General features: G+C 46.5%; 1 protein-coding gene across 2 annotated transcripts in view; it reads right to left on the bottom strand.

Moving 5' to 3' along the window:
* LOC120937461 (protein unc-93 homolog A-like) overlaps positions 1-24,423 on the bottom strand; it is a 1,112,011-nt gene that overhangs the window by 598,686 nt on the left and 488,902 nt on the right. For both annotated transcript variants that reach the window (XM_040350715.1, XM_040350716.1), the window contains exon 5: positions 23,821-23,949. In XM_040350715.1, the coding sequence (XP_040206649.1) occupies positions 23,821-23,949 (129 nt within the window). The remainder of the gene's footprint in view (positions 1-23,820; positions 23,950-24,423) is intronic.

The following is a 24,423-nucleotide window of genomic DNA, read 5'->3' as shown; positions in this document are numbered from 1 at the left end:
ACGCAGAATGGGCATGCCAGCTGTCCCTGTCGGCCTCTAACTGGGTTAACAGCAGCCAGGCCACCACCGCAGAGGACATTTTGCAACTAATGCTCCTGGAGCAATTTTACAATCACATCCAGACGGATGTCAAAGATTGGGTGAGAGATCGCAGGCCCATGACTCTACCAGAGGCCGCGAAGTTGGCGGATGAATATGCGGATACTCGCAAGACAAACCAGGTCACACCACGGGTACAACCTCCACAACCAACGGCGCCCTCACACCCACCAGCCGCTAGATACCAACCGCCTAACAGACCGATGACATCTAGCCCTCGCTACCCACGCCAGGAGGACAACGAACAACGCTGCTTCCGGTGCAAACAGTTGGGTCACTTCAAGCAGAATTGCCCCATGAATGACAACACCAGGTCAAATTGGTCTCAACCTGGGTACCGCCCACCAGCAGCAGCCCATTGTGTAGACTCGGCTTGGGATCCCCAGGAGCTGGGTCAGGAAGAACCATTGGGCACCCCTTACGAAGCCCTCATGGTACAATCTGTTATTATGGACAACAGGGAACACCATTGTCAGCTGGTCATGGGCGACCGCCATGAGCCGGAGGGGCCTTGGAGGGAGCTGGGCAGAAAGAGGCACCGCCAGCTACCCTCCAAGAAGAAGAGGTCCTGGAAGTCGTATAACCAGCGGACCTGGGAGGAGAAGAAGCGACTGGAGGAGATGGAATCGCAGCGGGCGCCCCAGATGCGGGCCGAGATGTTCGCCAAGGGCCCACCGGTGGCCCCTTACACCACCACCCAGTTCCTGATGATGAAGGACCACGTGGAGAGCCTGCAGGACATGAGCAAGCAGGATCTGATCCGTGAGTACATAGAGCTGGAGGAGTGCATAAGCCGCATGGAGGAGGAGAACAACCACCTGAGGTCACAGCGGGCTGACCCCCCCAGGCTCCATGAACTGGAGATGGAGCTGGAGAAGCTCAAAGAGGAGAACCGGCGGCTGCGGAGGGAGCAGGGGGTGGCTGACCTTATGGGGCTCTGAGTCCCCTCTCCCCCCCCCGGACTCTGAGCACCAGTGCTACAGCATTTCAACAAATATAACTTTTTCTTTTTATGAATCTCCTGTGATCGTCACTTCAGAGCCATAACCTGCCCCCTCCCATAGCGGGACACCTAGACGGCGGCGCACAGACCCATTCGCTGTCTTCACACTGACTTCTGGTGACTTTGCAGATCGCACAAAGACTTGGGGACTGACCGGCGTGTGATCTGACGACCCGGTGGCATACCTGAGTCGGAAGCAGTTACCAATGGAGGTCAGTCACGCCAAACGGAGTTAACCTCGGACTAAAAGCTCTGAACCCGTCAACCCTACTGGACCAGGGAAGGTCCAACCGGGTTTGCCGGAGCAGGGAGCAAAAGGGGGGCCATTGTGATACATTTGCCTATATGTCTCAGTTTACTGCTCCCTGCTAGCCATGTCTGTAGAGGTAGAAAGGAATTTCATGTGTGATTCATTCCTCTGACCGGTTATTGACGTGCTAATGTCCCCTCACTATTCTAAAGGTTAATTGATCTATTGTGTTGTGTAAAGAAGATCTGTGTTTACCCTTAAAAGATGTGTATTGTATCATCAGGCTAAATGATTAGAGAAGTAGTATGTTAATTATTCTGATTGCTTCAGTGTATTAATTAACTCCCCTGATGTCTTTATCTAAAGAAACGTGTCTGCATGGTCGGCTCCGACTTGTCTCCTATAATCTGTATGGGAAACCCCACTGTGTGAGGGGGGGCGTTCCTAACAGGTTGTAACCACATATAAGCTGAGTTTTTGTGTCAATAAAGTGTCTTGGTTCCAGCATCCAGTCTTGACTCATGTGTGGGGAATCCTGTGATGTTCTTGTATGGAGAGGAGGGAATGCTTGACGGGGATATCATACCGATACCGTCACAGTTGGGAAATGGTGCCCTGATACCCTGTACTTCCCCTTGCAATACCCCATTGTTTCCTATTAAGAAGAAGACCCCCAAGGGTCACCCGGATAAGTTTTGGTTAGTACAGGATCTTAGAGCAGTGAACGAGGCCACCGTTTTGGAGACACCACTTGTCCCCAATCCGCACACTCTTCTGTCAGGGGTTCCCCCATCTGCAAAGATTTTCACTGTCATCGATTTAGCAAATGCCTTCTTTAGTGTCCCATTGGACCCCTCCTGTCAGTACTTGTTTGCCTTCACCCATGCTTCAAAGCAGTATACCTGGGGTGTTCTCCCTCAAGGCGCCCAGAACTCACCCAACCAGTTCACCAAGGCCATGTCCCTCATCCTCTCCAACTGGCCTAACCCCCACCCGGACCTGGTTGTGGTTCTCCAATATGTGGATGACTTGCTCGTCTGTGCCCCCTCTCAGGAAACAGCGGAACAATCTTCTGTCAGCCTTCTGGTGTACCTGGCTCAACAAGGATGCAAGGCCTCGAAAGAGAAGTTACAGTGGTGCTCTCCCCGTGTTGTTTTTCTGGGACATTGCATATCTCATGGCGCGAAGCACATTACGCAACAGCGCGTTGAAGCCATCCAAGCCCTTTCGCCCCCCAGCAGCGCTAAGGCCCTACATGCTTTTTTGGGACTGATTTCTTATTGCAGAGCCTGGATACCTGTGGCCTCCCTTCTCATGCAGCCACTATATGACAACCTGCCGTGTGTCCCCTTTGTATTGTCCGAAGAAGCCCTTACTAACTTTTCCCTTTTGAAAAAGGCGATCAGCACTGCTCCTGCACTTGGTCTTCCTGACTATGGAAAGCCCTTTAGGTTGTTTATTTCTGAGACCCAAGGACACGCTTCAGGGGTGCTGACACAAAGTTATGGACTCCGTAACCGCCCCATTGGTTACTATTCTGCCCGCCTGGACTCTGTCGCTAGAGGAGGCCCATCTTGTCTCCGAGCTGTTTTTGCTGCCCAGGCCCTATTGGACAAAACTTCAGATATTGTTTTGGGGTATCCCCTACAGCTGCTTGCCCCTCACGATATCTCTGCCATCTTGAATCAAGTGCAGCCCAAGCATATTTCCTCTGCTCGGCACCTCCGGTTGCAATGCTCTCTTCTCCTGCCTGACAATGTCACACTGCTTCGATGCCAGCAGCTGAACCCCGCTACCCTTCTTCCTCTTGTCCAGGGGGGAAATCGTGATATGTCTCTGGACGAACAGGAAGAAGAGAACACAGACTTACCTGCCCCTACCTTGGATGAATATGAACATGATTGTTTTGAACTCATGAAGGCGGAAACCACCCATCTACCCTCTGTCCTGGATTCACCAATCCCAGATCCTCAACTCACCTTGTATGTTGATGGTTCCAGATTTGCAGATTCATTCGGCAATTACCATACAGGATATGCGGTTACCACAGAGACTGTAGTTATGAAAGCCGCCTCGCTCCCAGCATCCATGTCTGCTCAAGAGGCTGAGCTCTATGCCCTTACAGTAGCCTGCCAGATTGCAGAAGGACAAACAGCAAACATCTATACTGATTCGCGGTACGCACTGGGCGTTGCCCAAGACTTTGGAGTTATATGGAAGACTCGCGGCTTCTTGACTACAGCCGGTACCCCGGTGAAGCATGGAAGGGCAATAGATGCACTGCTGACAGCACTCCAACTCCCTGAACAAGTAGCAATACTCAAGGTTAAAGCCCATGGAAAGAGAACCACACCAGAAGCCAGAGGAAACTACCTTGCCGATGAAACAGCAAAACAAGCAGCCATGACCCCTCTAGAGGCTCAAACCACAGACTTTGTGGGGATATACCATCCACAACCAGAAGCGGTACACACAGACCTACTTAAAAAGACTCAAACAGACGCTGCAGACCAAGAGAAAACTACGTGGAATAAGATGGGAGCAGTACGGATGAATGACCTTTGGACTGTAGGAACCCGCCCATGTCTCCCCAGAGCTTTGTACCCAGCTGTGGTACAGTGGGCCCATGGGCCAACCCATCTCTCAAAGACTTTGATGAACTCGCTCATAAACAAACATTATGTAGCTCCAGGAATTACTACTTTAACTAACCAGTACTGCAAGTCCTGCCACACCTGCCTAGCATGCAATCCCGGAAGGCTGGAGAAAACTCCCCCCAAACATTCAGTCAGACCACTCTACCCCTTCCAGAGAATACAGATCGACCACATACAAATGCCAAAGAGTGGTAGATTCGAGTATGCCCTGGTAGTTGTAGACATGTTCTCAGGATGGCCCGAGGCATATCCAGTTGCAAATCAGACAGCGAAAACCACAGCTAAAAAGTTACTTTTGGAGGTGGTTTGCAGATTTGGGGTACCCGAGGTTATAGAAAGTGATCAAGGTCCTGCGTTCACTGCTACTATTACAAAAGAAATATGGAAGGCCCTAGGTACCACGTTAGCATTTCACACACCTTATCATCCTCAGAGTAGTGGGAAGGTGGAAAGAATGAACCAGACACTTAAAACCCGAAAGTTGAAAATGGCCAAAGATACAGGTCTGTCCTGGCCAGAAAGTTTGCCAATAGCTTTATTCAGTGTACGGTACTCCCTGAGAGGGAAGTATTCTTTGTCCCCTTTTGAAATCTTGTTTGGTACAGCTCCCAGGTTAGGTTGTTATTACCCGCAACAGTTGCAATTACAGTCTGATACTTTGGTAGATTATGTGACGGCTCTGGCCAAAGAATTAACTAATATCCATGCACGAGTATATTCTTCCATTCCAGATCCTGATTTAGATACCGGTACTCACAGCATACTTCCTGGTGATTGGGTGATGGTTAAGAAGTTCCTCCGAAAACATTCTCTAGAGCCAAGATATGATGGTCCATTTCAAGTGTTGCTGACAACAGCTACTTCAGTAAAGTTGGCCGGAAAGAACACTTGGATACACGCATCCCATTGCAAAAAGGCTCCAGTTCCTGAGGATTGTGACCTACCCGCATCAGAATGAAGTTATATATCCTTCTTTTTACAGTGACAGTGGTGTACACACAGGAGGTGGCTATTAGAAAAACAGAACAGATAGTGCAATTCTGGTATAATTCATCAGACACACGTGTGACTACCTTTATATTTGATTACTGTGATATATATCCTCCAGCTGCGTGGTATTGGTGTCATACGAACCGACAGGTGTTTAGTGTCCGCGGAGACATATATCTATGTGATGCAACTGAAGATTGTAACGATTGGGGATCTGTGGGTTGGAATACAGGTGATGACTGGGGAGACCACAGCATGCTCTGAGTAAAAAAGACAAATATGGGGAGCCATTACTTGATAGACTAACCTTGAAAAAATCAGCTTTATGGTTCGTTGGTGAGACGGAACATAACATGAAACTTACCCTAACCATAAGGAATCCCAGTCCTGGGGATGCAGGCACATATAATATGGGGTTACGGTATAGTGAAGAGGATAGGAAACCAATACCATTACCTGTAGGGGATAGGGGACCAATGGTACCGTTCCAACTTAAAGACATGCATAATTCACCTGAATGGCAGGCCTTACAAGCATCAAGTGATCCCCCTGAGGTACAGGTACATAAAACCACCCTAGGAGAAATAGAGGCCATAGCAGATCCCACATTCGAAGACACAATGGCAGCTGAGACTGTTTTTTCGGATGTCAACTTGTGGCTCGAATGGATGAGGTATAGTGCATTGAAGCATAACCGATCCAATTGTTACGTATGCAGTGGAGCTAAACCACATTTGGGAACAGTACCATTAAACATACCTCCTACTCAAGAGGAGTGTTTTCTGAGCCTGTTTACCAACACTACTACTGATCACTCCCAGTGTGAAACATGGAAAAAGGAATACCCAATAATAACTCAAACAGCAAGGCCTGGGGAAGGTATCACTATATATCCCGGTAATTACACATGTTATGGGAAATACCAGGGAGCAGGGAGGTTCTTAGGTAACTTCTCTGAGGGTTACTGTGCTTCATACAGTAGTGTATCTGCAGATTTAGTTCAAAATCAAATACAATCTCTGGGAGATGTGTATTGGATCTGTGGTGACATGAAAATTAGGACTAAATTAACTGACCAATGGACAGGGGAATGTGCACTTGCTAAAGTCATAATGCCCTTGCACATCTTTTCTGTAGAGGACCTAGTCACACAAGGGGAGCACCCCAATAGAGAGCGTAGAAGTTCCCCAGCAGGTAGTTTTGACCCTCATGTATATATAGATGCCATAGGGGTTCCAAGGGGGGTCCCGGATGAGTTTAAAGCTAGAGATCAAGTAGCTGCCGGTTTTGAGTCCCTGATTCCCATAATCACCATAAATAAGAATGTGGATTGGATTAATTATATTTACTATAACCAACAGAGGTTTGTTAACTACACCAGGGATGCACTCCAGGGAATAGCTGAACAACTAGAGGCCACTTCACGGATGACTTTTCAAAATCGCATGGCCCTAGACATGATATTAGCTGAAAAGGGGGGTGTATGTAAAATCTTACCTGGTACAAGTACATGTTGTACGTACATTCCGGACAATACAGGTCCGAATGGCAAGGTAACATTGGCCATTAAGAAATTAGAGGAACTCTCCAAAGAATTAAAAAGAAATTCTGGGTTGACCGATCCCTGGGACCAGTATTTTGGATGGATGAAAGGGTGGCAACGCATTTGTACTCAAATAGGTATAGCAATTTTGATTTTGGTTATATTGGTTGTGGTGATGTTTTATTGTATTCTGCCCTGTATAAAGAAACTGTTAGGGAAAGCAGCTGAAGAGGTAACTCCTACTTTTGTAAATTTGGGTGAAATAGGAGATTCATTGAAGAAAGTAGAAGAAGGACCATATCCTCTGTTACCATCCTTGACTGTTGAGACTGCTTACAACATTCTCAAGTGAAAGAAAGGGCAAAGAGAATGTAGGGATGTTGCTTTTCAAATAGACCTTATAGGGGGGATTGTGATAGATTTCTGTAATAATGCCTATTTGATAAGCTGCGCTAATCTTTATATTAGAATTATTAATAATTGTGACGGTATGATATCCCCGTCAACGTTCCCTTCTTCCCATAACGAAAATCACCCCAATATTCCACGAGGAGGGATATCCCTGGAATCGCCCAGAAAGCCACACATGAGACAAGCTTACTGCTTGAACAACACAGACTTTAATGTTATAACACACACAGCTTATATGTCATTTCCAAAACTGTTACAATGACAAATCTCCGCCCCCCTCACACTGGGGCTTCCATACAGATGACTAGGTAGACACGACGGGGCCGATGCTGAAACACATTTTCTTTAGACAATGACATCAATGACGCTGAGCACTAGCTGTACTGAATACATCAACCAGACCGCTCGACCCCGCATATAGAGAGATAATTACCACAATGAAGCAATCAGAATAATTAACACAAGCCACTTAAACCCAGCTCTCCTTCACACAACACAATAGATCAATTAACCTTTAGAAATAGTGAGGGGACATTAGCACATCAATAACCTGGCTAGCAGGGAGCAGTAAACTGAGACATATAGGCAAATGTATCACAATGGCCCCCCTTTTGCTCCCTGCTCCGGCAAACCCGGTTGGACCTTCCCTGGTCCAGTAGGGTTGACGGGTTCAGAGCTATTAGTCAGAGGTTAACTCCGTTTGGCATGACTGACCTCCCTTGGCAACTGCTTCAGACTCAGGTATGTCACCGGGTCGTCAGATCACACGCCGGTCAGTCCCCAAGTCTTTGTGCGATCTGCAAAGTCACCAGAAGTCAGTGTGAAGACAGCGAATGGGTCTGTGCGCCGCCGTCTAGGTGTCCCGCTATGGGAGGGGGCAGGTTATGGCTCTGAAGTGACAATCCCAGGAGATTCATAAAAAGAAAAAGTTATATTTGTTGAAATGCTGTAGCACTGGTGCTCAGAGTCCGGGGGGGGGGGGGGAAGGGGAATCAGAGCCCCATAAGGTCAGCCACCCCCTGCTCCCTCCGCAGCCGCCGGTTCTCCTCTTGGAGCTTCTCCAGCTCCATCTCCAGTTCATGCTGCTGTGACCTCAGGTGGTTGTTCTCCTCCTCCATGCGGCTTATGCACTCCTCCAGCTCTATGTACTCACGGATCAGCTCCTGCTTGCTCATGTCCTGCAGGCTCTCCACGTGGTCCTTCATCATCAGGAACTGGGTGGTGGTGTAAGGGGCCACCGGTGGGCCCTTGGCGAACATCTCGGCACGCATCTGGGACGCCCGCTGCGACTCCCTCTCCTCCAGTCGCTTCTTCTCCTCCCAGGTCAGCTTGTTATACGGCTTCCAGGACCTCTTCTTCTTGAAGGGTGGCCGGCGGTGCCTCTTTCTGCCCAGCTCCCTCCAGGGCCCCTCCGGCTCAGGGCTGTCGCCCATGACCAGCTGACAATGGTGTTCCCTGTTGTCCGTAATAACAGATTGTACCATGAGGGCTTCGTAAGGGGTGCCCAATGGTTCTTCCTGACCCAGCTCCTTTGGATCCCAAGCCGAGTCTACACAATGGGCTGCTGCTGGTGGGCGGTACCCAGGTTGAGACCAATTTGACCTGGTGTTGTCATTCATGGGGCAATTCTGCTTGAAGTGACCCAGCTGTTTGCACCGGAAGCAGCGTTGTTCGTTGCCCTCCTGGCGATGATAGCGAGGGCTAGATGTCACCGGTCTGTTAGGAGGTTGGTATCTAGCGGTTGGTGGGTGTGAGGGCACCGTTTGTGGTGGAGGTTGTTCCTGTGGTGTGACCTGGTTCGTCTTGCGAGTATCTGCATATTCATCCGCCAACTTCGCGGCCTCTGGTAGAGTCATGGGCCTGCGATCTCTCACCCAATCTTTGACGTCCGTCTGGATGTGATTGTAAAATTGCTCCAGGAGCATTAGTTGCAAAATGTCCTCTGCGGTGGTGGCCTGGCTGCTGTTAGCCCAGTTAGAGGCCGACCGGGACAATTGGCATGCCCATTCCGCATAAGAGTCTTTCGTGGTTTTGCGTGAGTCCCTGAACTTCTGTCGGTGGGACTCTGGGGTTACTGCATAACGAGCCAGGAGCACTTCTTTAACCCGGGCGTAGCTATGAATATCCTGATCTGGCACGGTCCGGAAAGCATCAGAAGCTTTGCCTGACAGTTTGCCTGACAATATTGCAACCCAGTCTCCTCTAGCTATTCGGTGCAGGTTACATTGTCGCTCAAAATCCGCCAGGAAGTTATCAATCTCACAGTCCTTTTCATTAAAAGCGCTAAACGGAATCTTCCTTGCGTCTGCTGTGCTGTACTCACTGTTTGGAGAAGGTGCGGCTGCTTGTTGGACTGCTGCCAGTTTTAACTGTAGTTCTGCGTCCCTCATTTGTTTATCCTTCTGTAGTTCTGCGTCCCTTATTTGTTTATCCTTCTGTAGCTCCGCGTCTCTTATGTGTTTATCCTTCTGTAGCTCTGCGTCTCTTATTTCTTTATCCTTCTGTAGCTCTGCGTCTCTTATTTCTTTATCCTTCTGTAGCTCTGCGTCTCTTATTTGTTTATCCTTCTGTAGCTCTGCGTCTCTTATTTCTTTATCCTTCTGTAGCTCTGCGTCTCCTATTTGTTTATCCTTCTGTAGCTCTGCGTTTACTAACATGTCCATCACTTTCAGTACCACATCTGGCGTTGGGTTCGGGCCGAACCACGCTAGCTTCTCTCTCATTAGCTTGTTGGCTGGCGATTCCTCCTCCTGAATCACTGGTGTCTCCATCTCTTGTACTGCTGGCGTTGCTGCAATCCCGTCCTCCTGGTCTAGCTCCATTGATTCTGCTATGATGACCCGCTTGGTTTTGTTGCTAGCAATCCTTCCATGAACTTCCAGGAGTTCTTCCAGTGTCTGCTTGGAATCCGGGTGTGAAGGGGAATAGAAGGGAAAAATCCCACTGCTACCAACCAATTGTGACGGTATGATATCCCCGTCAACGTTCCCTTCTTCCCATAACGAAAATCACCCCAATATTCCACGAGGAGGGATATCCCTGGAATCGCCCAGAAAGCCACACATGAGACAAGCTTACTGCTTGAACAACACAGACTTTAATGTTATAACACACACAGCTTATATGTCATTTCCAAAACTGTTACAATGACAAATCTCCGCCCCCCTCACACTGGGGCTTCCATACAGATGACTAGGTAGACACGACGGGGCCGATGCTGAAACACATTTTCTTTAGACAATGACATCAATGACGCTGAGCACTAGCTGTACTGAATACATCAACCAGACCGCTCGACCCCGCATATAGAGAGATAATTACCACAATGAAGCAATCAGAATAATTAACACAAGCCACTTAAACCCAGCTCTCCTTCACACAACACAATAGATCAATTAACCTTTAGAAATAGTGAGGGGACATTAGCACATCAATAACCTGGCTAGCAGGGAGCAGTAAACTGAGACATATAGGCAAATGTATCACAATAATGTTTAGTATTATTTTTCATATTATTTTTGATACCTTTTTATATATAAATATATTTATGCATGTGTGAAATATATGTATCACAAGAAGTGTTTATTTTCCTTGAAAATAGTTTATATTAGAAATGATATGTGGCTATATGAAGCTTCCCCACCCCCCATTGTATTCACTCTTCCCTGCATTCCTGATCACTTCAAGAGGAAATTGTGACTTTGCTACATCCTGTCTTCTGGAGATGGAAAAGGAATTTGTGTCCTGGACTGTTTTTCCCTTAAAAGGCAACATGCTTGTTTCCTGTGTATGGATTTCTAAATGGGCGATTTGCTGGAACTATTTCCCAACGAATGACTGTCATATTCTTCCTCCTGTCCTGGACAAGCCCCTTTTCAGCCCACCTCACTACACCCTTGCAGTTCTGATCGGGAGACCCCTATCATTTATGATGGAACAAAGACCTTGCCATGTGGATTAACAGAATGGGAGGGTAAATGGGTGGAGTAAAGGGTTATTGGGAGGGATTGATGGGTGACGTCATGAGGTGAATAAAGGCTAAGGATGAGAAGATTGCCAGTAGCATTCTTCTGCTCACATTTTACCTGCTGCATCTGTGTGTGTGTCTGCTTTTTGCTACAGCTCCAGCCCCCAGAAGCTGAGTGAGTGTGTGTTCGTTTGTCTTTGCTTATTTCCACAGATTATACCAGTGAATCATTGCAAATCTAAATCAAGGTATCTTGCGATCGCATCACGGCTGTATCTTGGAATGGCAGTTTTCTGATTTTGCCCAAAATGCGCTTCTGGGCTAGCTGTCCCAATTAGGGGGCTATGCTGGCAATGTTACATTTCCTGACAAGCGGTCTAGTGGTACATCCGGTGATGGGATTGCATGTGGAAAAAAGTGAAGTCACGAAATGCTATTTTTTTCTTTGTTAATATTTTTCTTTTTCTGATTCTCTGTCTCCCCCCTAACATACCCTATTTTCCAGAGAGAGGATGGCTCATTTCTCACTACACTCGGGCACGAAGGTCTGACTTTCTCCCTTTCGACACGTCCCTGGTCAATCGTGGACAGGTAACTCGCACGTCATCCACCCCACATAATCTATGCCCCCGATTTGTATAGTTTCTTGGAACGTTAAGGGGTTACGCTCACCTGCTAAAAGAATGAAAATTCTTAGACACTTGAAGAGGCTTAAGGCTGATATAGCTCTAATTCAGGAATCGCATTTGGAGGAAAAAGATTTCTTTCGTATGCAGAAGGTCTGGGTGGGAAAAGTTATAGGATCGGCCTCCAAAGGGCGTAAGGCAGGCACGCTTATTCTTCTACATAAAAACCTAGAGCATGATTTAATATCCTTTTGACGGGGATGAGGAGGGCAGGCGAATTTCGGCACATCTCAAACTTTCGTCGGGTGAACTCAGAGTAACTAATATATATGCACCTAACTCCCCTGACCAAACTTATTTTGCTAAGTTAGCGTCTCAATTGGCACTTGATGGGGACATCCCGCACTTGGTAGGGGGTGACTTCAACTCTGCCTTTTGCGAGCAGGAAGATCGGTCAACCACTCAGAGACGCCCTGCTCCTACCCGCCTAACTAAAACCACCCACTTCTCCCACATGGTCCAAGCTTTAAATTTGATAGACACATGGAGGTTGCAGCACCCTGTGGATAGGGAATATACTTTCTTCTCTTCCGTTCACAAATCGTTCGCTAGACTGGATTATCTCCTTTGTACACACTCTTTACTGCCGTAAATAGACAACACAAACATACACGATTTAGTGATCTCAGACCATTCCCCTATCTCGGTCTCACTACACACCCCGCAGGGCACTTCAGAGATCAGGCATTGGTGGTTCCCGGCTTATCTAACCCAAAATTACAGTTTTAAAACAATGTTGTCTTGGGCGTGGTCAGAATACATGCAAAACAATAGCCAGCATATCGACAATCCAACTTTGTTGTGGGAGGCGGGCAAAGCTTATTTGAGGGGAAGAATTATTTCGTTCACATCTGCATACAGGAAGAATGCACAAAAGCAATACTTAGAAGCTAGCACACGTGTTAGGACAGCGCAGACGCTCCTTCATTCCAGCAACACGACTGATCATCTTGCTGCGTGGCAGGAAGCTAAGGATCATTTTGATACTTTGGCGGAGAGGGTAGAGCAGATGAAGCTCGACACAACTGTTTTATCACAAGTTTGGGAATAAAGCCGGGAAGCTGCTTGCAAGGCTTACTAAGAGCACATTTCTTCCCACTCATTTTACCTCTCTGCGTAACCCGGACGGTTCGCTTTCTATATCCCCTAAAGACGTCAACAAAACTTTAGAAAACTTCTATACCAAACTCTATGCGCTGGAACCCAATGATCCAATGATCATAGGTGGCTGGATAATGTAACCCTACCTCAAATTGCAGCGGATCTCTTATTGCGACTAAACGCCCCCATCACCTTAGACGAAGTCAGAAATGCTATAGGGGGTCTGTCTAATGGCAAAGCCCCAGGCCCGGATGGCTACACCCCAGAGTTTTTCAAAATGCTACATTCGGAGGTTACTCCGGCCTTGGTTTCAATGTATAACTACATATGGGAAGGAGGGCCTTATTTACCAATGGGGCACTTAGCCAACATTAAGCTCATAGCCAAAAAGGGTAAAGACCCGCAAGACCCGGGCTCATACTGTCCCATATCGTTACTTAACGTCGATTCCAAAATACTCTCTAAAATAGTGGCCTCTAGGCTCGCGGAGATAATGCCCTCACTCATACACCGAGCGCAATCAGGGTTCACCAAAGGTAGGTCGGCGTCGGCAAACATCCGCAAAGTTCTAGCTGCCATGGAATATGCCAAATCACACCCTTCTGAAGACGTAGTGATCATTACCTTAGATGCCGAAAAGGCATTCGATAATGTTAGTTTCCAGTGGCTGTCGGAGGTGATGCTTAATTTCGGTCTAACAGGCCCCTTCTATCACTTCATACACAATATGTACTCAGCTCCGTCAGCCACGGTCACAGCAGCGGGAATTCAATCAACCCCTTTTCGTCTTCATAGGGGTACGAGACAAGGCTGTCCCCTCTCCCCCTTGCTATTCAATCTGGCCATAGAACCTCTCTCACGTCTTCTTGACACATCTCCCCTACTTCATGGGATACCATTCGGAACAGAGGACATGAGAGTGGCTCTCTTTGCGGATGATATATTGATATTCTCCACGTCCCCCCACACGGACATTCCCGCAATTCAGACGATTTTCGACTCTTTTCGTGAATGCTCCGGTCTGAAAATTAACTTTAATAAAAGCGAAATTCTTCCACTCAGCACGAGACAGTCTAGTTGTCGTCTTCCCCCTTCCTCCTTTAAAACAGCGGAACGTTATATCACGTATTTAGGATTGAAAATTGGTAAGGAACCATCCTCTCTCTACTATTTAAACTATCCGCCTTTAATTGAAAAAATAGTGGGTGAACTGGAAACTTGGGCGGATCTGCCGCTCTCGTTCTTTGGGAGATGTGCGCTCCTTAAAATGATTAGCTTTGCCCGTCTGCTTTATCCTCTACAAACCTTACCCTTACTGTTAAAACATAAAGACATCCAAATTTTGAATAGAGCGGTCACAAAGTTCATTTGAAAAAAAGGCAGACCAAGGATTGCTATGACCAAACTATATCTCCCGAAGGGCGAGGGTGGGGCGGGTCTTCCCAATATTAGACTGTATAACCTAGCTTGTTTATTGAGAATAGGAATGGACTGGTTACTATGCTCTTCCCGATATTCCAATTATGGCTTGGAATCGGCTATGGTCACCCCAGGAAACCTAGCAGCTCTTCTTCATTGTTCGTTCCAAAAGCTTCCTAAGTCTATTAAACAAAATATGCTATTCAGAGACACGATAGTGGCCTGGAGGGAAGTGAGAAAGAGATTAGGTCTATCCCCTCATGTCTCCAGATACCTTCCCATACAAGGAAACCCTATGTTCACTCCCAGTCTGCAATACGAGCCGTTCATGAAATGGAAAGACAAAGGGCTATCCAAGGTCTGTCTACTATTTCAGGAGCCATCTGGAAACCCCAAATCTTTTCTGCAAGTTTCGGAGGAATTCTCACTGCCCCCCCAACATTTTTTCCAAGTCATGCAATATGTGGATTTTGTCAGTAAAGTGTGCCCAAAGAAATCTGTTAGATTCCAGACCTCTTTTATAGACAAATTGTTGAATGAAAAACGCCACTCTATTTCTGATATCTATCATCCACTGAATATGAAGTTTGTGCGACCCCTTCATGGTACCTCCATGTCCTCTTGGAATAAAGATTTGCCAGGCCAAGTAGACATAGAAGACATGGTACAGGGCTACAGGGTAACTAGAGGTATTACCCCATGCGAATCCTGGAGGGAAACACAGTTCAAACGAATGCACAGGGCCTACTACCCATTCTCCATGTCGCTCTCTCCAGATATAGGCCCTGCATGCCCTTGGTGTCTTGTGCATAAACCAACCTTACTGCATCGTCTATGGACCTGTCCTCCGATTGATGCTTTCTGGTCTGCGACTATACAATTCATACGAAGTGTGACAGGACATTTGCCTGATAAGGAGCCTATGCTTCTTTTGTTTGGATGCCCTCCACAAGGGAAGGTACCCTCTCCTGTTCCTAACTCACTGCCTCAAAATTCGCACCGATGGATCCTCCTTACGCTCCTTGTCGCTCGCAGAACCATTCTGAACCACTGGATCTCTTCTACCCCACCATCCTTGGCAGAACTGATCAAAAGCCTAAAGGTCTTACTTTACAAAGAAAATCTGGACCTCCACACTCATTGTCCACAGTCTAGGGCCAAATTTGATAAAAAATGGAAGCCTTTTATCGCTCATAACCTGTCTACACTGGAGCAACAGAACCTATTGTCTTTTTCTTTTACTTACTCAGACAGGGACGACGTGGTGAGCAGACACCCCAGCTAACAACATCTCTAAGTGACCACATAGCTCATATATGACCTGATTTCATTTTCGTTTATTTTTCAAAGGACCTTTGCCTATTTTATTTGTCTCTTATTCCATACTTATCTCATCGAAGACTTTCACTCAAATATGGACTCTCTCTCTTTTCCCCCTCTATTTTCTCTCTTTCTTTACCCCTCTGTCACCATTACTCACTAGTGCATGGTATTGGATGTCACATTTCCATCCTATTGCCCTCCTCTCTTATTATTGTTGCCTTGAGCTTTGCCATGGGTTAAGGAATGTCACGTCCTTATGTTCTTAGATCTTTGCTGAATATGATTCCATGCATTGGATCTGTATATTTTTACTTTAATGATTGTACCTCTTATTTTTCTTTTGTTTGAAAAAAAAAAAAGGTTTCAAAATAATCCTGATCCCTGATCCTCTGGGGCTAACTCGATGATTACTCCTTGAGACAACAGGTGTTCCAAGGCCAACAGTAAAGGCCTTCTCTTTTCTGAATCTTTGGCAACTCTTGATCTCAGAAAACGGGGTGGCGGAAGTTCTATGAATTCTAGCTTGTAGCCTGAGGACACTGTGGAGATGACCCACTTGTCCTGAACTTCGTTCCACCAGGCGTTTGGAAATTGCAGCAGCCTTCCCCCCCCCACTCGGCCAAGTGGGGGCATATCTTCATAGGGAGGTTTTGGGGGTCTGCTTAGAGTTTGAACCCCAAGTTTTTTTCTGCCCTTGGGCTTGGCTCTGGGCCATTCCCCTAGTGTTAGACTGGGGAGGCCGTCGCCACTGCCTGGAAAATGAGGTTCCAGGGGCTGGAGAAAGAGTACGCTTAAATGAGGGACGTTTAGTCTTCTTCTTAACCGGCAACAGAGGGACCCGTGCATGTGTACCTGCAGGAGATTCAAGCTGGATGCTTGCTGAACAGAGACCATAATCGCATTAATCGCAAAACACAAGGCCTTAGGAAGGTCTACATAAACCCAAATCTCCTCTGTAGGGAGAAGGTTAATCATCTGCTTCATTTGTTCCTTGAGGAACTGACATACACCAATGGCTGCAACTGCAGGTTGTACTACAGCCCCAGCCATGGAAGAGGAGGCTTTTAATAGGGACTCCAGCTTTTTATCAGTTGGATCCTTAAAACTGTGCGCATTGTCTATAGGACAGGTCAGGTTTTTGTTTGCACAAGAAATAGCTGCATCAATAGCAGGTACCCCCCATTTCTTAGTGAAACCTTCCTCCATAGGATAAAGGAGGGAAAACTACCTAGGAGGAGAAAACTGTTTATCTGGGTGAACCCAGTCATCATACATCAGTTTATCCAGCAAGGGATGAACTGCAAAGGCGAATGCAGCCTGGGAGGATTTCCGAGATCCCAAAGAGGAAACAGAGGGCCTAGAAGCTTCAACAGGAGGCAATTTATAAGTGGCATGCACCATCTCTGCATAATATTGCACCTGCATCTTTAACAACTGAGAGGTAGCAGGAATCTTCTCAACCTTTGAGTCCTCAGACTGTACATGATCCTCATCTCCAGAGAGGGATTTTTCCCCCTCAGAAGGCTCATCTGATGAGAGAGATGAAGTGGATCTACCCCGCTTTCTGCTACACACATTTCAAGGAGGTTGCAATAATAGTAGCAATCCTTCCTTCCAAGCAACTTTTAAAGCATCCTCAGTAGGGATGAGCCAAACACCCCCCCGGTTTGGTTTGCACCAGAACCTGAGAACGGACCGAAAGTTTGCGCAAACTATAGAACCCCGTTAAAGTCTATGGGACTCGAACGTTCAAAATCAAAAGTACACAGGGGACATGTATCAATGCAAAAAAAAGTTTTAAAAACTGCAGTTTTTTCAGGAGCAGTGATTTTAATGATGCTTAAAGTGAAAAAAAAAGTGAAATATTCCTTTAAATATCGTACCTGGGGGGTGTCTATAGTATGCCTGTGAAGTGCCACATGTTTCCCGTGTTTAGAACTGTCCCTGCACAAAATGACATTTCTAAAGGAAAAAAAGTCATTTAAAACTGCTTGCAGATTTAATGTAATGTCTGGTCCCGGCAATATGGATAAAAATCATTAAGAAAAATGGCATGGGTACCCCCCCCCCCAGCCCTTTACCAGCCCCTTTGGGTCTTGTATGGATATTAAGGGGAACCCTGCACCCAAATTAAAAAAAGGAAAAAAGTGGAGCCCCCAGGCCCTATATACTCTGAACGGCCGTATACAGGCGGTGCAAACAAGACAGGGACTGTAGGTTTGTTGTTAAAGGATCAGTAAAGGAAATTATTTTTTTAGCTAAATAGCTTCCTTTACCTTACTGCAGTCCTGGTTTCATGTCCTCATTGTTCGTTTTTGCTTTGAAGTAATTCTGTTCTGATCTCCACACTTCCTGCTTGTCTGGCTCCTTATGAAAAATCTCATGGCAGCTTTTCACTGTGGTCCAAGCTGTGTGTCTAAAACTCCTCAGAACCAATCAGATTAATTTTAAAAACAAAACACTGCCCTGGATTTGTTTGTTTTTGTTCTGTGTCTCTCTACTTCACAGAAACATGAAACCCGTTTAAAACCGAAAGTGAAACTAGAGGCACATTATATGATTGATTTTTATCTATTTTTAATCCATTTTTAAAAGGAATCAGTTAACTTTTTTTGTCTCTATACTCTATATAAACAGTCATTTCAGCAAAAAAATGTTTTTCCTTTAGTGACCCTTTAAGTAGAATCTGTTTGTAATTTTGAACTGGTACATCTTTAAAGTGTAACTCCAGCCAAAAAAATAAATGTTTAAGCTTTTTGGAAAACATAGGGAAGGGTTATCACCCCTGTAACATTTTGTTTAGCTGTCTGTGCACCTGTTCAGAAAATTTTACCTCACTTTTTGTCCCAATGACAAATGTTTTTTTGAAAATGTGGGGTTTTTAGTGAAACAAGGATTGGTGATAAAGCATCAGTGGAGGGGATACACCCTTTTCCCATATTAACTCTTACAGGAGATCATTACCCTTCTTGGGGTAGATTTCCTCTCACTTCCTGTTGTCTCCTTCCGATTGCAAGTAGGAGTCGTTTGTAAGTTGAATGTTTGAAAGTAGGGGCCTGCTGTATATACTCTGCAGAAATTTGGCCCTCAGGTGTTGGTGTTGCCACAACACTGTAAGCCCTCACAGTTACTCTTGGTGGGTGCTGGAACGCCCTGCTGTAAACTATTATATCAAGAATTGTAATTACATGCCATTGTTGAACAGTGGTAGAAAAAATGGGCCTTTGGTGGAGGTGGTGGTGGTGCTGGTGCCGGAACACTGTAAATCCTCAGTTACTCTTGATGGTTGCAGGAATGGGCCCTGCTGTGAAATATTATATCAATAATTGTAATTACATGCCCCTGTTGAACAGGGGCAGAAAAATTGGGCCTTAGGCACTGGTGCCACAACACTGCAACCCCTCACAGATACTCTAGTTGCAGGACAGGAATGAGCCCTGCTGCAAAGTATTGCATCAGAAATTGTAATTACACGTCCCTGTTAAACAGGGGGTGAAAAATTGGGCATTGGCTACTGGTGGCGGTGCCCAAACCAAAAATGTTCTTACAAGCTATCAGCAGGATCATTGAGGAGGAAGAGGATAGTCACTCAGCATAACAGGTCAGTCACTCGGCATTTGCATAGGCAGTCTTGAAGGGATCTGACATTTCAAAAAAATGTATTCGGTTACATCAGCATCAGGTGCTTGGTAGCTGGTGGTGATCAAAGACTGGTTCATTTTTATGAAGGTCAGTCGATCCACCGAGTCGGTGGACAGGCGCACCCTGTGATCGGTTACTAAGCCTCCAGCAGCACTGAATGTGCGCTCCGAAAGAATGCTGGATGCAGGACAGGCCAGTAGCTCAATTGCCTACTGCGCAAGCTCTGGCCAGTGATCCATCCTCAAGACCCAATAACCCAGAGGATTTTCGGTGGGAAAGGTGTCCAAGTCTGATCTTGCCCCTAGGTATTCCTGCACCATGTAAAACAGACGCTGGTGATGGTTGCTGGAACCGATCATACCTTGGGGCTGCGGACTAAAAAATTGCCTAAATGCATCAGTCAGACGGCCACCTTCTCCACCGCTCCTTCTTTGACTGACCAAAGCCTCAGCAACACATTGTCCAGGACCAGGAATTTGTAACCTCCCAGTCTCTGGGAACGCATTGCACAGACATTTCTGCAAGGCCTCTCGAAGATGTTTCATCCTCTGCTCCCTCTGCGCCGACAAGATAAGGTCTGCAACCTTACCCTTGTAATGTGGATTAAGGAGGGTTTCCAGCCAGTCATGATACCTCTCCTTGATAGCATGAATACTAGGATCCTTCCACAGGCTTTACAGCATCAGGGAGGCCATGCAGCGTAGGTTTGCTGAGGAATTCGGTCCGGAGTCCTCTGGGTCACTGAGGACGACATGATCCGCAGCCACGTACAGGTCCATGTGTTTCTTGGGACAGTAATTGATCCCTTGAAGACTGCTGCTGAAGCTGAGTGCTAGGCTCTACCTCCATGCTGACACAATCCTCCTCCTCGTCTTCGTCCTCTTTCTTTGTGATAGGCGGACCAGCAGGAACACTGTCTGGATAAAGGGGGCCTTGAGAGGTAAGAAAGTCCTCCTCCTCTTCCTCTCTCTGTTCTGCCTCAAGTGCCCTGTCCATTATTCCAAGCAGCGTGTGCTCCAAAAGGTGGACAAGAGGAACAGTGTCTTGATGCATGCACTGTCACTGCTCACCATCCTTGTGGCCTCCCCAAATGGTGACAGGACAGTGCATGCATCCCTGATCATGGCCTACTGGCGTGGGAAAAAAACAAGATCCCCTGACCCTGACCTGGTGCCATTTTGGCACAGATACAGATTGATGGCCCTCTGCTGCTTGTGCAGCCGCTGCAGCATGGCCAATGTAGAGTTCCACCTGGTGGGCATGTCACAGATTAGGCGGTTCTTGGGCAGGTTATATTTCTTTTGGAGGTCAGCCAGCCGAGCACTGGCATTATATGAAGAGTTTCCTGGCCTGCTTCAGGACATCCTGTAAGCCCGGGTACCATGTTAAGGACATGAGCTAAACAGGGCACATGGGTCAGTTGTCCCTGTCGGAGGGCGGAGAGGAGATTGGTTTCATTGTCGCAAACCACCATTCCTGGCTTAAGCTGGCATGGCATCAACCACCTCTGTTCCTGCTCCTGCAGAGCTGACAATCTCTGTCCCAGTGTGGCTCCTGTGCCTCAAGCTCTGGGCTCACGTTACTGCCTTCCTCTAGCTGGGTACCATCATCGGAGCCTTCAAAATGCTGCGCATCCTCCTGCAGTATGTACCCAACATTGTGGTCAAACAGTTCGGAGGACTCCTCAGGAGGACATGGTGGGGCTAGGGAAGGATTGACTGATGCCATTGACCCGAGGGAAGAGGCCGTGTTGGCAGCTGCTTTGCCAGACAAAGTACCCTGAGCCTGGGTGAGAGAAGATGAGGAGGATGAGGACGGCTTGGTCATCCACTCTACCAAGTCTTCGGCATGGGTTTGACTTGAACTCGAAGCTCATACCTAGTCCTCAGTGACGTATACAGGAGCTGCCATAGGAGAAGCTGCAAAACCAAACAGGGGCTCATCCTGTGAGGCTGCTATCAGGCTGACAGAGGGGAATGGTAAACTGCAGGCAAGCTCAGAATCCTTAGCTGTATGCAGGGGACTTTCTGCTGCCTCTTTTACTAGTGCTTGAACCTTTTCTCGGGGACATAGTCCTTACTGCAAAGCAAAGGTACTATCCACAAATATAAATGCAATCACTGTTGTCTTACAACAGACTATAGTCTTACAATACACAAAATATCAGCTCACTGCAAAACCTGATGCAGAGTAGGAGTCTTAGGTTTGTCTGGTTCAATCCACAGAGATGCTTACAGCCCATAGCTATGTGTCCATACCGCTTTACAGAAGGCTCTGGCATGCTGGGCTTTTTAATCCAGCCTCCACACAGGTGTTCCACGTTTGCGCACGGGCACTAGCAACCACGGCCCTCCCCCTATCCATGTTTCACTATGACAGCTAAAAGTGTGCTCACTAAGACAGCTAAAAGGGGGGAGAGATTACTGGGGGCATCATTGTGGACCTCTGTATGCGTTGTTTTGGCAGAGCCTGCAGCAAATGGAGGTAAGTGGTGTTTTAAATTTGACCGACTTCACAGAGCTTGTTCCTGGATGGCTTATGTAAGAATACACCAGGTATGCACTTACTCCCTCCAGTGATAAAAAACAGGAAAGACATCCTACTCACAGAAGATAATACAAAATAAATTATCTTCTTCTTACCTCATCCCCGCAGCAGGAAAAGCTACTAAAAGTAGTTCCAGCTTTCACCCATCACGGCGGGCAAGTTGTGCCAACCTTCAGGTTTATCAAGGGTTCCATTAGAGAAAACCTCATACCTGGGCCTGTAGAAGACTGCCAGAAACTTTTTGTGCCACAGATGTATTAGTACACCAAAGTCTGGATCCCAGAGCCCAGACCTCCACAGAGAGATATTATAGGCAAACCTTGTTTCTTCTTTACACAAGGCCCAGGCACCAACCATCTTAGGCTTTTCATATCGGCCCAAGGTATGGATCCAGTTATAGCTCCTAGGTCTTCGCAGCCAGACCATCAAAAGAGCATTTTTCTTCTTTAGCACGTAACCAACCACCTTAAACACTGGCAAAAAAACTGAGGTACTCTCCATTTGGGAGGGGTTATATAGGGGAGGAACTCAATTTTGATTGGATTAGCCAGTGTCCAATCACCTGTGGTGACTGCATAACCCATTAAGTAATTAAGGCTCTGTGTCCCGTGATGTGTGATCAAGAAATACAAGCCTTGATGGATGATCTAAGAATTTATTCCACATAAGCTCATACCTCCTACCACCTGGGGTCCTTCTATTCAATGAGTTGCCATTCACACAAGGTGTGGTAAAGGATGTGATCTGAGATGTCGCACTCATGATTCTGCAATATTGTTAGATTTATATATTTAACATACATATGTATATCCATTTCTCATGAGTTTTCCTTAGTGAAGGCATGGTGATTACAGTACATTGTGATTGGAGACCAAGAAGTCTCATCTTTTAACTCAATTTGTATAATATTGTTAAAAGACTTTTATATTGGTTCTTTTGCAAGCTACCGTGAATAATTTTGACCTTTTATGATTTTTTTAATGTTTATTTTTGGATTGTTCCTTTTGCACTTTGTAAGATCTGCAAGCCACGAAGGAAGTCTACTTTGCAGGTAACAAGTTTTTAGTAGCTTGTTTAAAGCCGCGTACACACGACCATTTTTAATGTCCTAGAAAAAACAATGTTTTTCTCGGCGTGATTATTTTCAAGCCTGCCATGCATACACACGATCGTGAAAAAAAATGCTTGCGCAAAGCGCGGTGACGTACAACACGTACGACGGCACTATAAAGGGGAAGTTCCATTCAGATGGCGCCACCCTTTGGGCTGCTTTTGCTGATTTTGTGTTAGTAAAAGCTTGGTGAGAGACGATTCGTGCTTTTCAGTCTCTTACAGCATGACGAATGTGCTATCTCCATTACAAACGCTAATTTTACCAGAACGAGTGCTCCCGTCTCATAACTTGCTTCTGAGCATGCACATTTTTTTCCCGTCGTTAAAGCCTACACACGACCGTTTTTCACTAGTGAAAAACTACAACGTGAAAAACGATGAGAAAAATTATAGCATGTTCTAAATTTTTAATGCCCATTTTTGCTCTGGAGGCTGATTCATGCCTAGAATATGTAAATCAGCTAGATACGCCTATTCACGAACGTACGCCCGGCCATCGCAGTACAGATACGCCGTTTACATAAGGCTTTTTCCGGCGTAAAGTTACCCCTGCTATATGAGGCGCAGCCAATGTTAAGTATGGACATCGGGACCGCGTAGAATTTTCTGTCAATTACGTCGTTTGCGTAAGTCGTTCGCGAATAGGGTTGTGCGTAATTTACGTTCATGTCGAAAGCATTTAATTTTTGCTGGTTAATTTGGAGCATGCACACTGGGATACGTTCACGGACGGCGCATGTGCCGTTCGTAAAAAGCGTTATTTACGTGGGGTCACGATGATTTTACATAAAACACGCCCACATCTTACACATTTGAATTAGGCGGGCTTACGCCGGCCAATTTACGCTACGCCGCCTCAACTTACGGAGCAAGTGCTTTGTGAATACTACACTTGCCTGTCAAAGTTGCGGAGGCGTAGCGTAAATAGGATACGCTACGCCCGCACACAAATACGTGCTCCCTACCTGAATCTAGCCCTATATAGTTGACTTGTGCCTTCTATAGTTAAATTATAATGGTTATTTGATTTTTTAAAGATTTTACCAGTTATAGTAGAAAAATTACATACCAGTATATGAGCCTAGAAGAATATAAATGACAGTGTTGGATGGGCGACCAGCTGTATTATTACCAGATTGTGTCAACTCAGCTGGGCAGTCTCCTGCTCCACAAATTGTTTGATTTGGAGCATCAAATCCTGTAGGAAAAAAAATTGTTAAGTAAACAGGACAGTTTTATAACATTATATGATACTTTAATTTAGTACAGTTACTGTGGAAGTGCTAGACGCCAGGCTGCAGGCCCTTCTCCATAGCCTCACTCAAAACATTGCTAAAGAGGTGGGCAAACTGGCACATGAACTTAGGGGTGAGATTGACCAGCTGGAGGAACGTATAGATACCCTGGAATCAAAATTTGATGACATGGTGCAATATGTTCATGTCCTAGAGCAGTGGTTCTCAATCTGGGGGTCGGGACCCCCTCGGGGGTCGAATGATGATTTGCCAGGGGTCACCGAATCCTGGGCAGTTCCTGAAGCCTGTACCACTCTCCCAGCCTTTTTGCTGTCCCTGGAGCCTGAGGCCGCCCAGCTGGGCTGTCCCTGGAGCCTGAGGCCGCCCAGCTGGGCTGTTCCTGGAGCATGCGCCTGAGCACTCAGCCTCTTTACAGC

This window comes from Rana temporaria, chromosome 4 (genome assembly GCF_905171775.1).
Source record: "Rana temporaria chromosome 4, aRanTem1.1, whole genome shotgun sequence".
NCBI classification, from domain to species: Eukaryota; Metazoa; Chordata; class Amphibia; order Anura; family Ranidae; genus Rana; species Rana temporaria.
The sequence above is the reverse complement of the archived record's forward strand: the minus strand, read 5'-3'. Positions and strand labels throughout refer to the sequence as shown.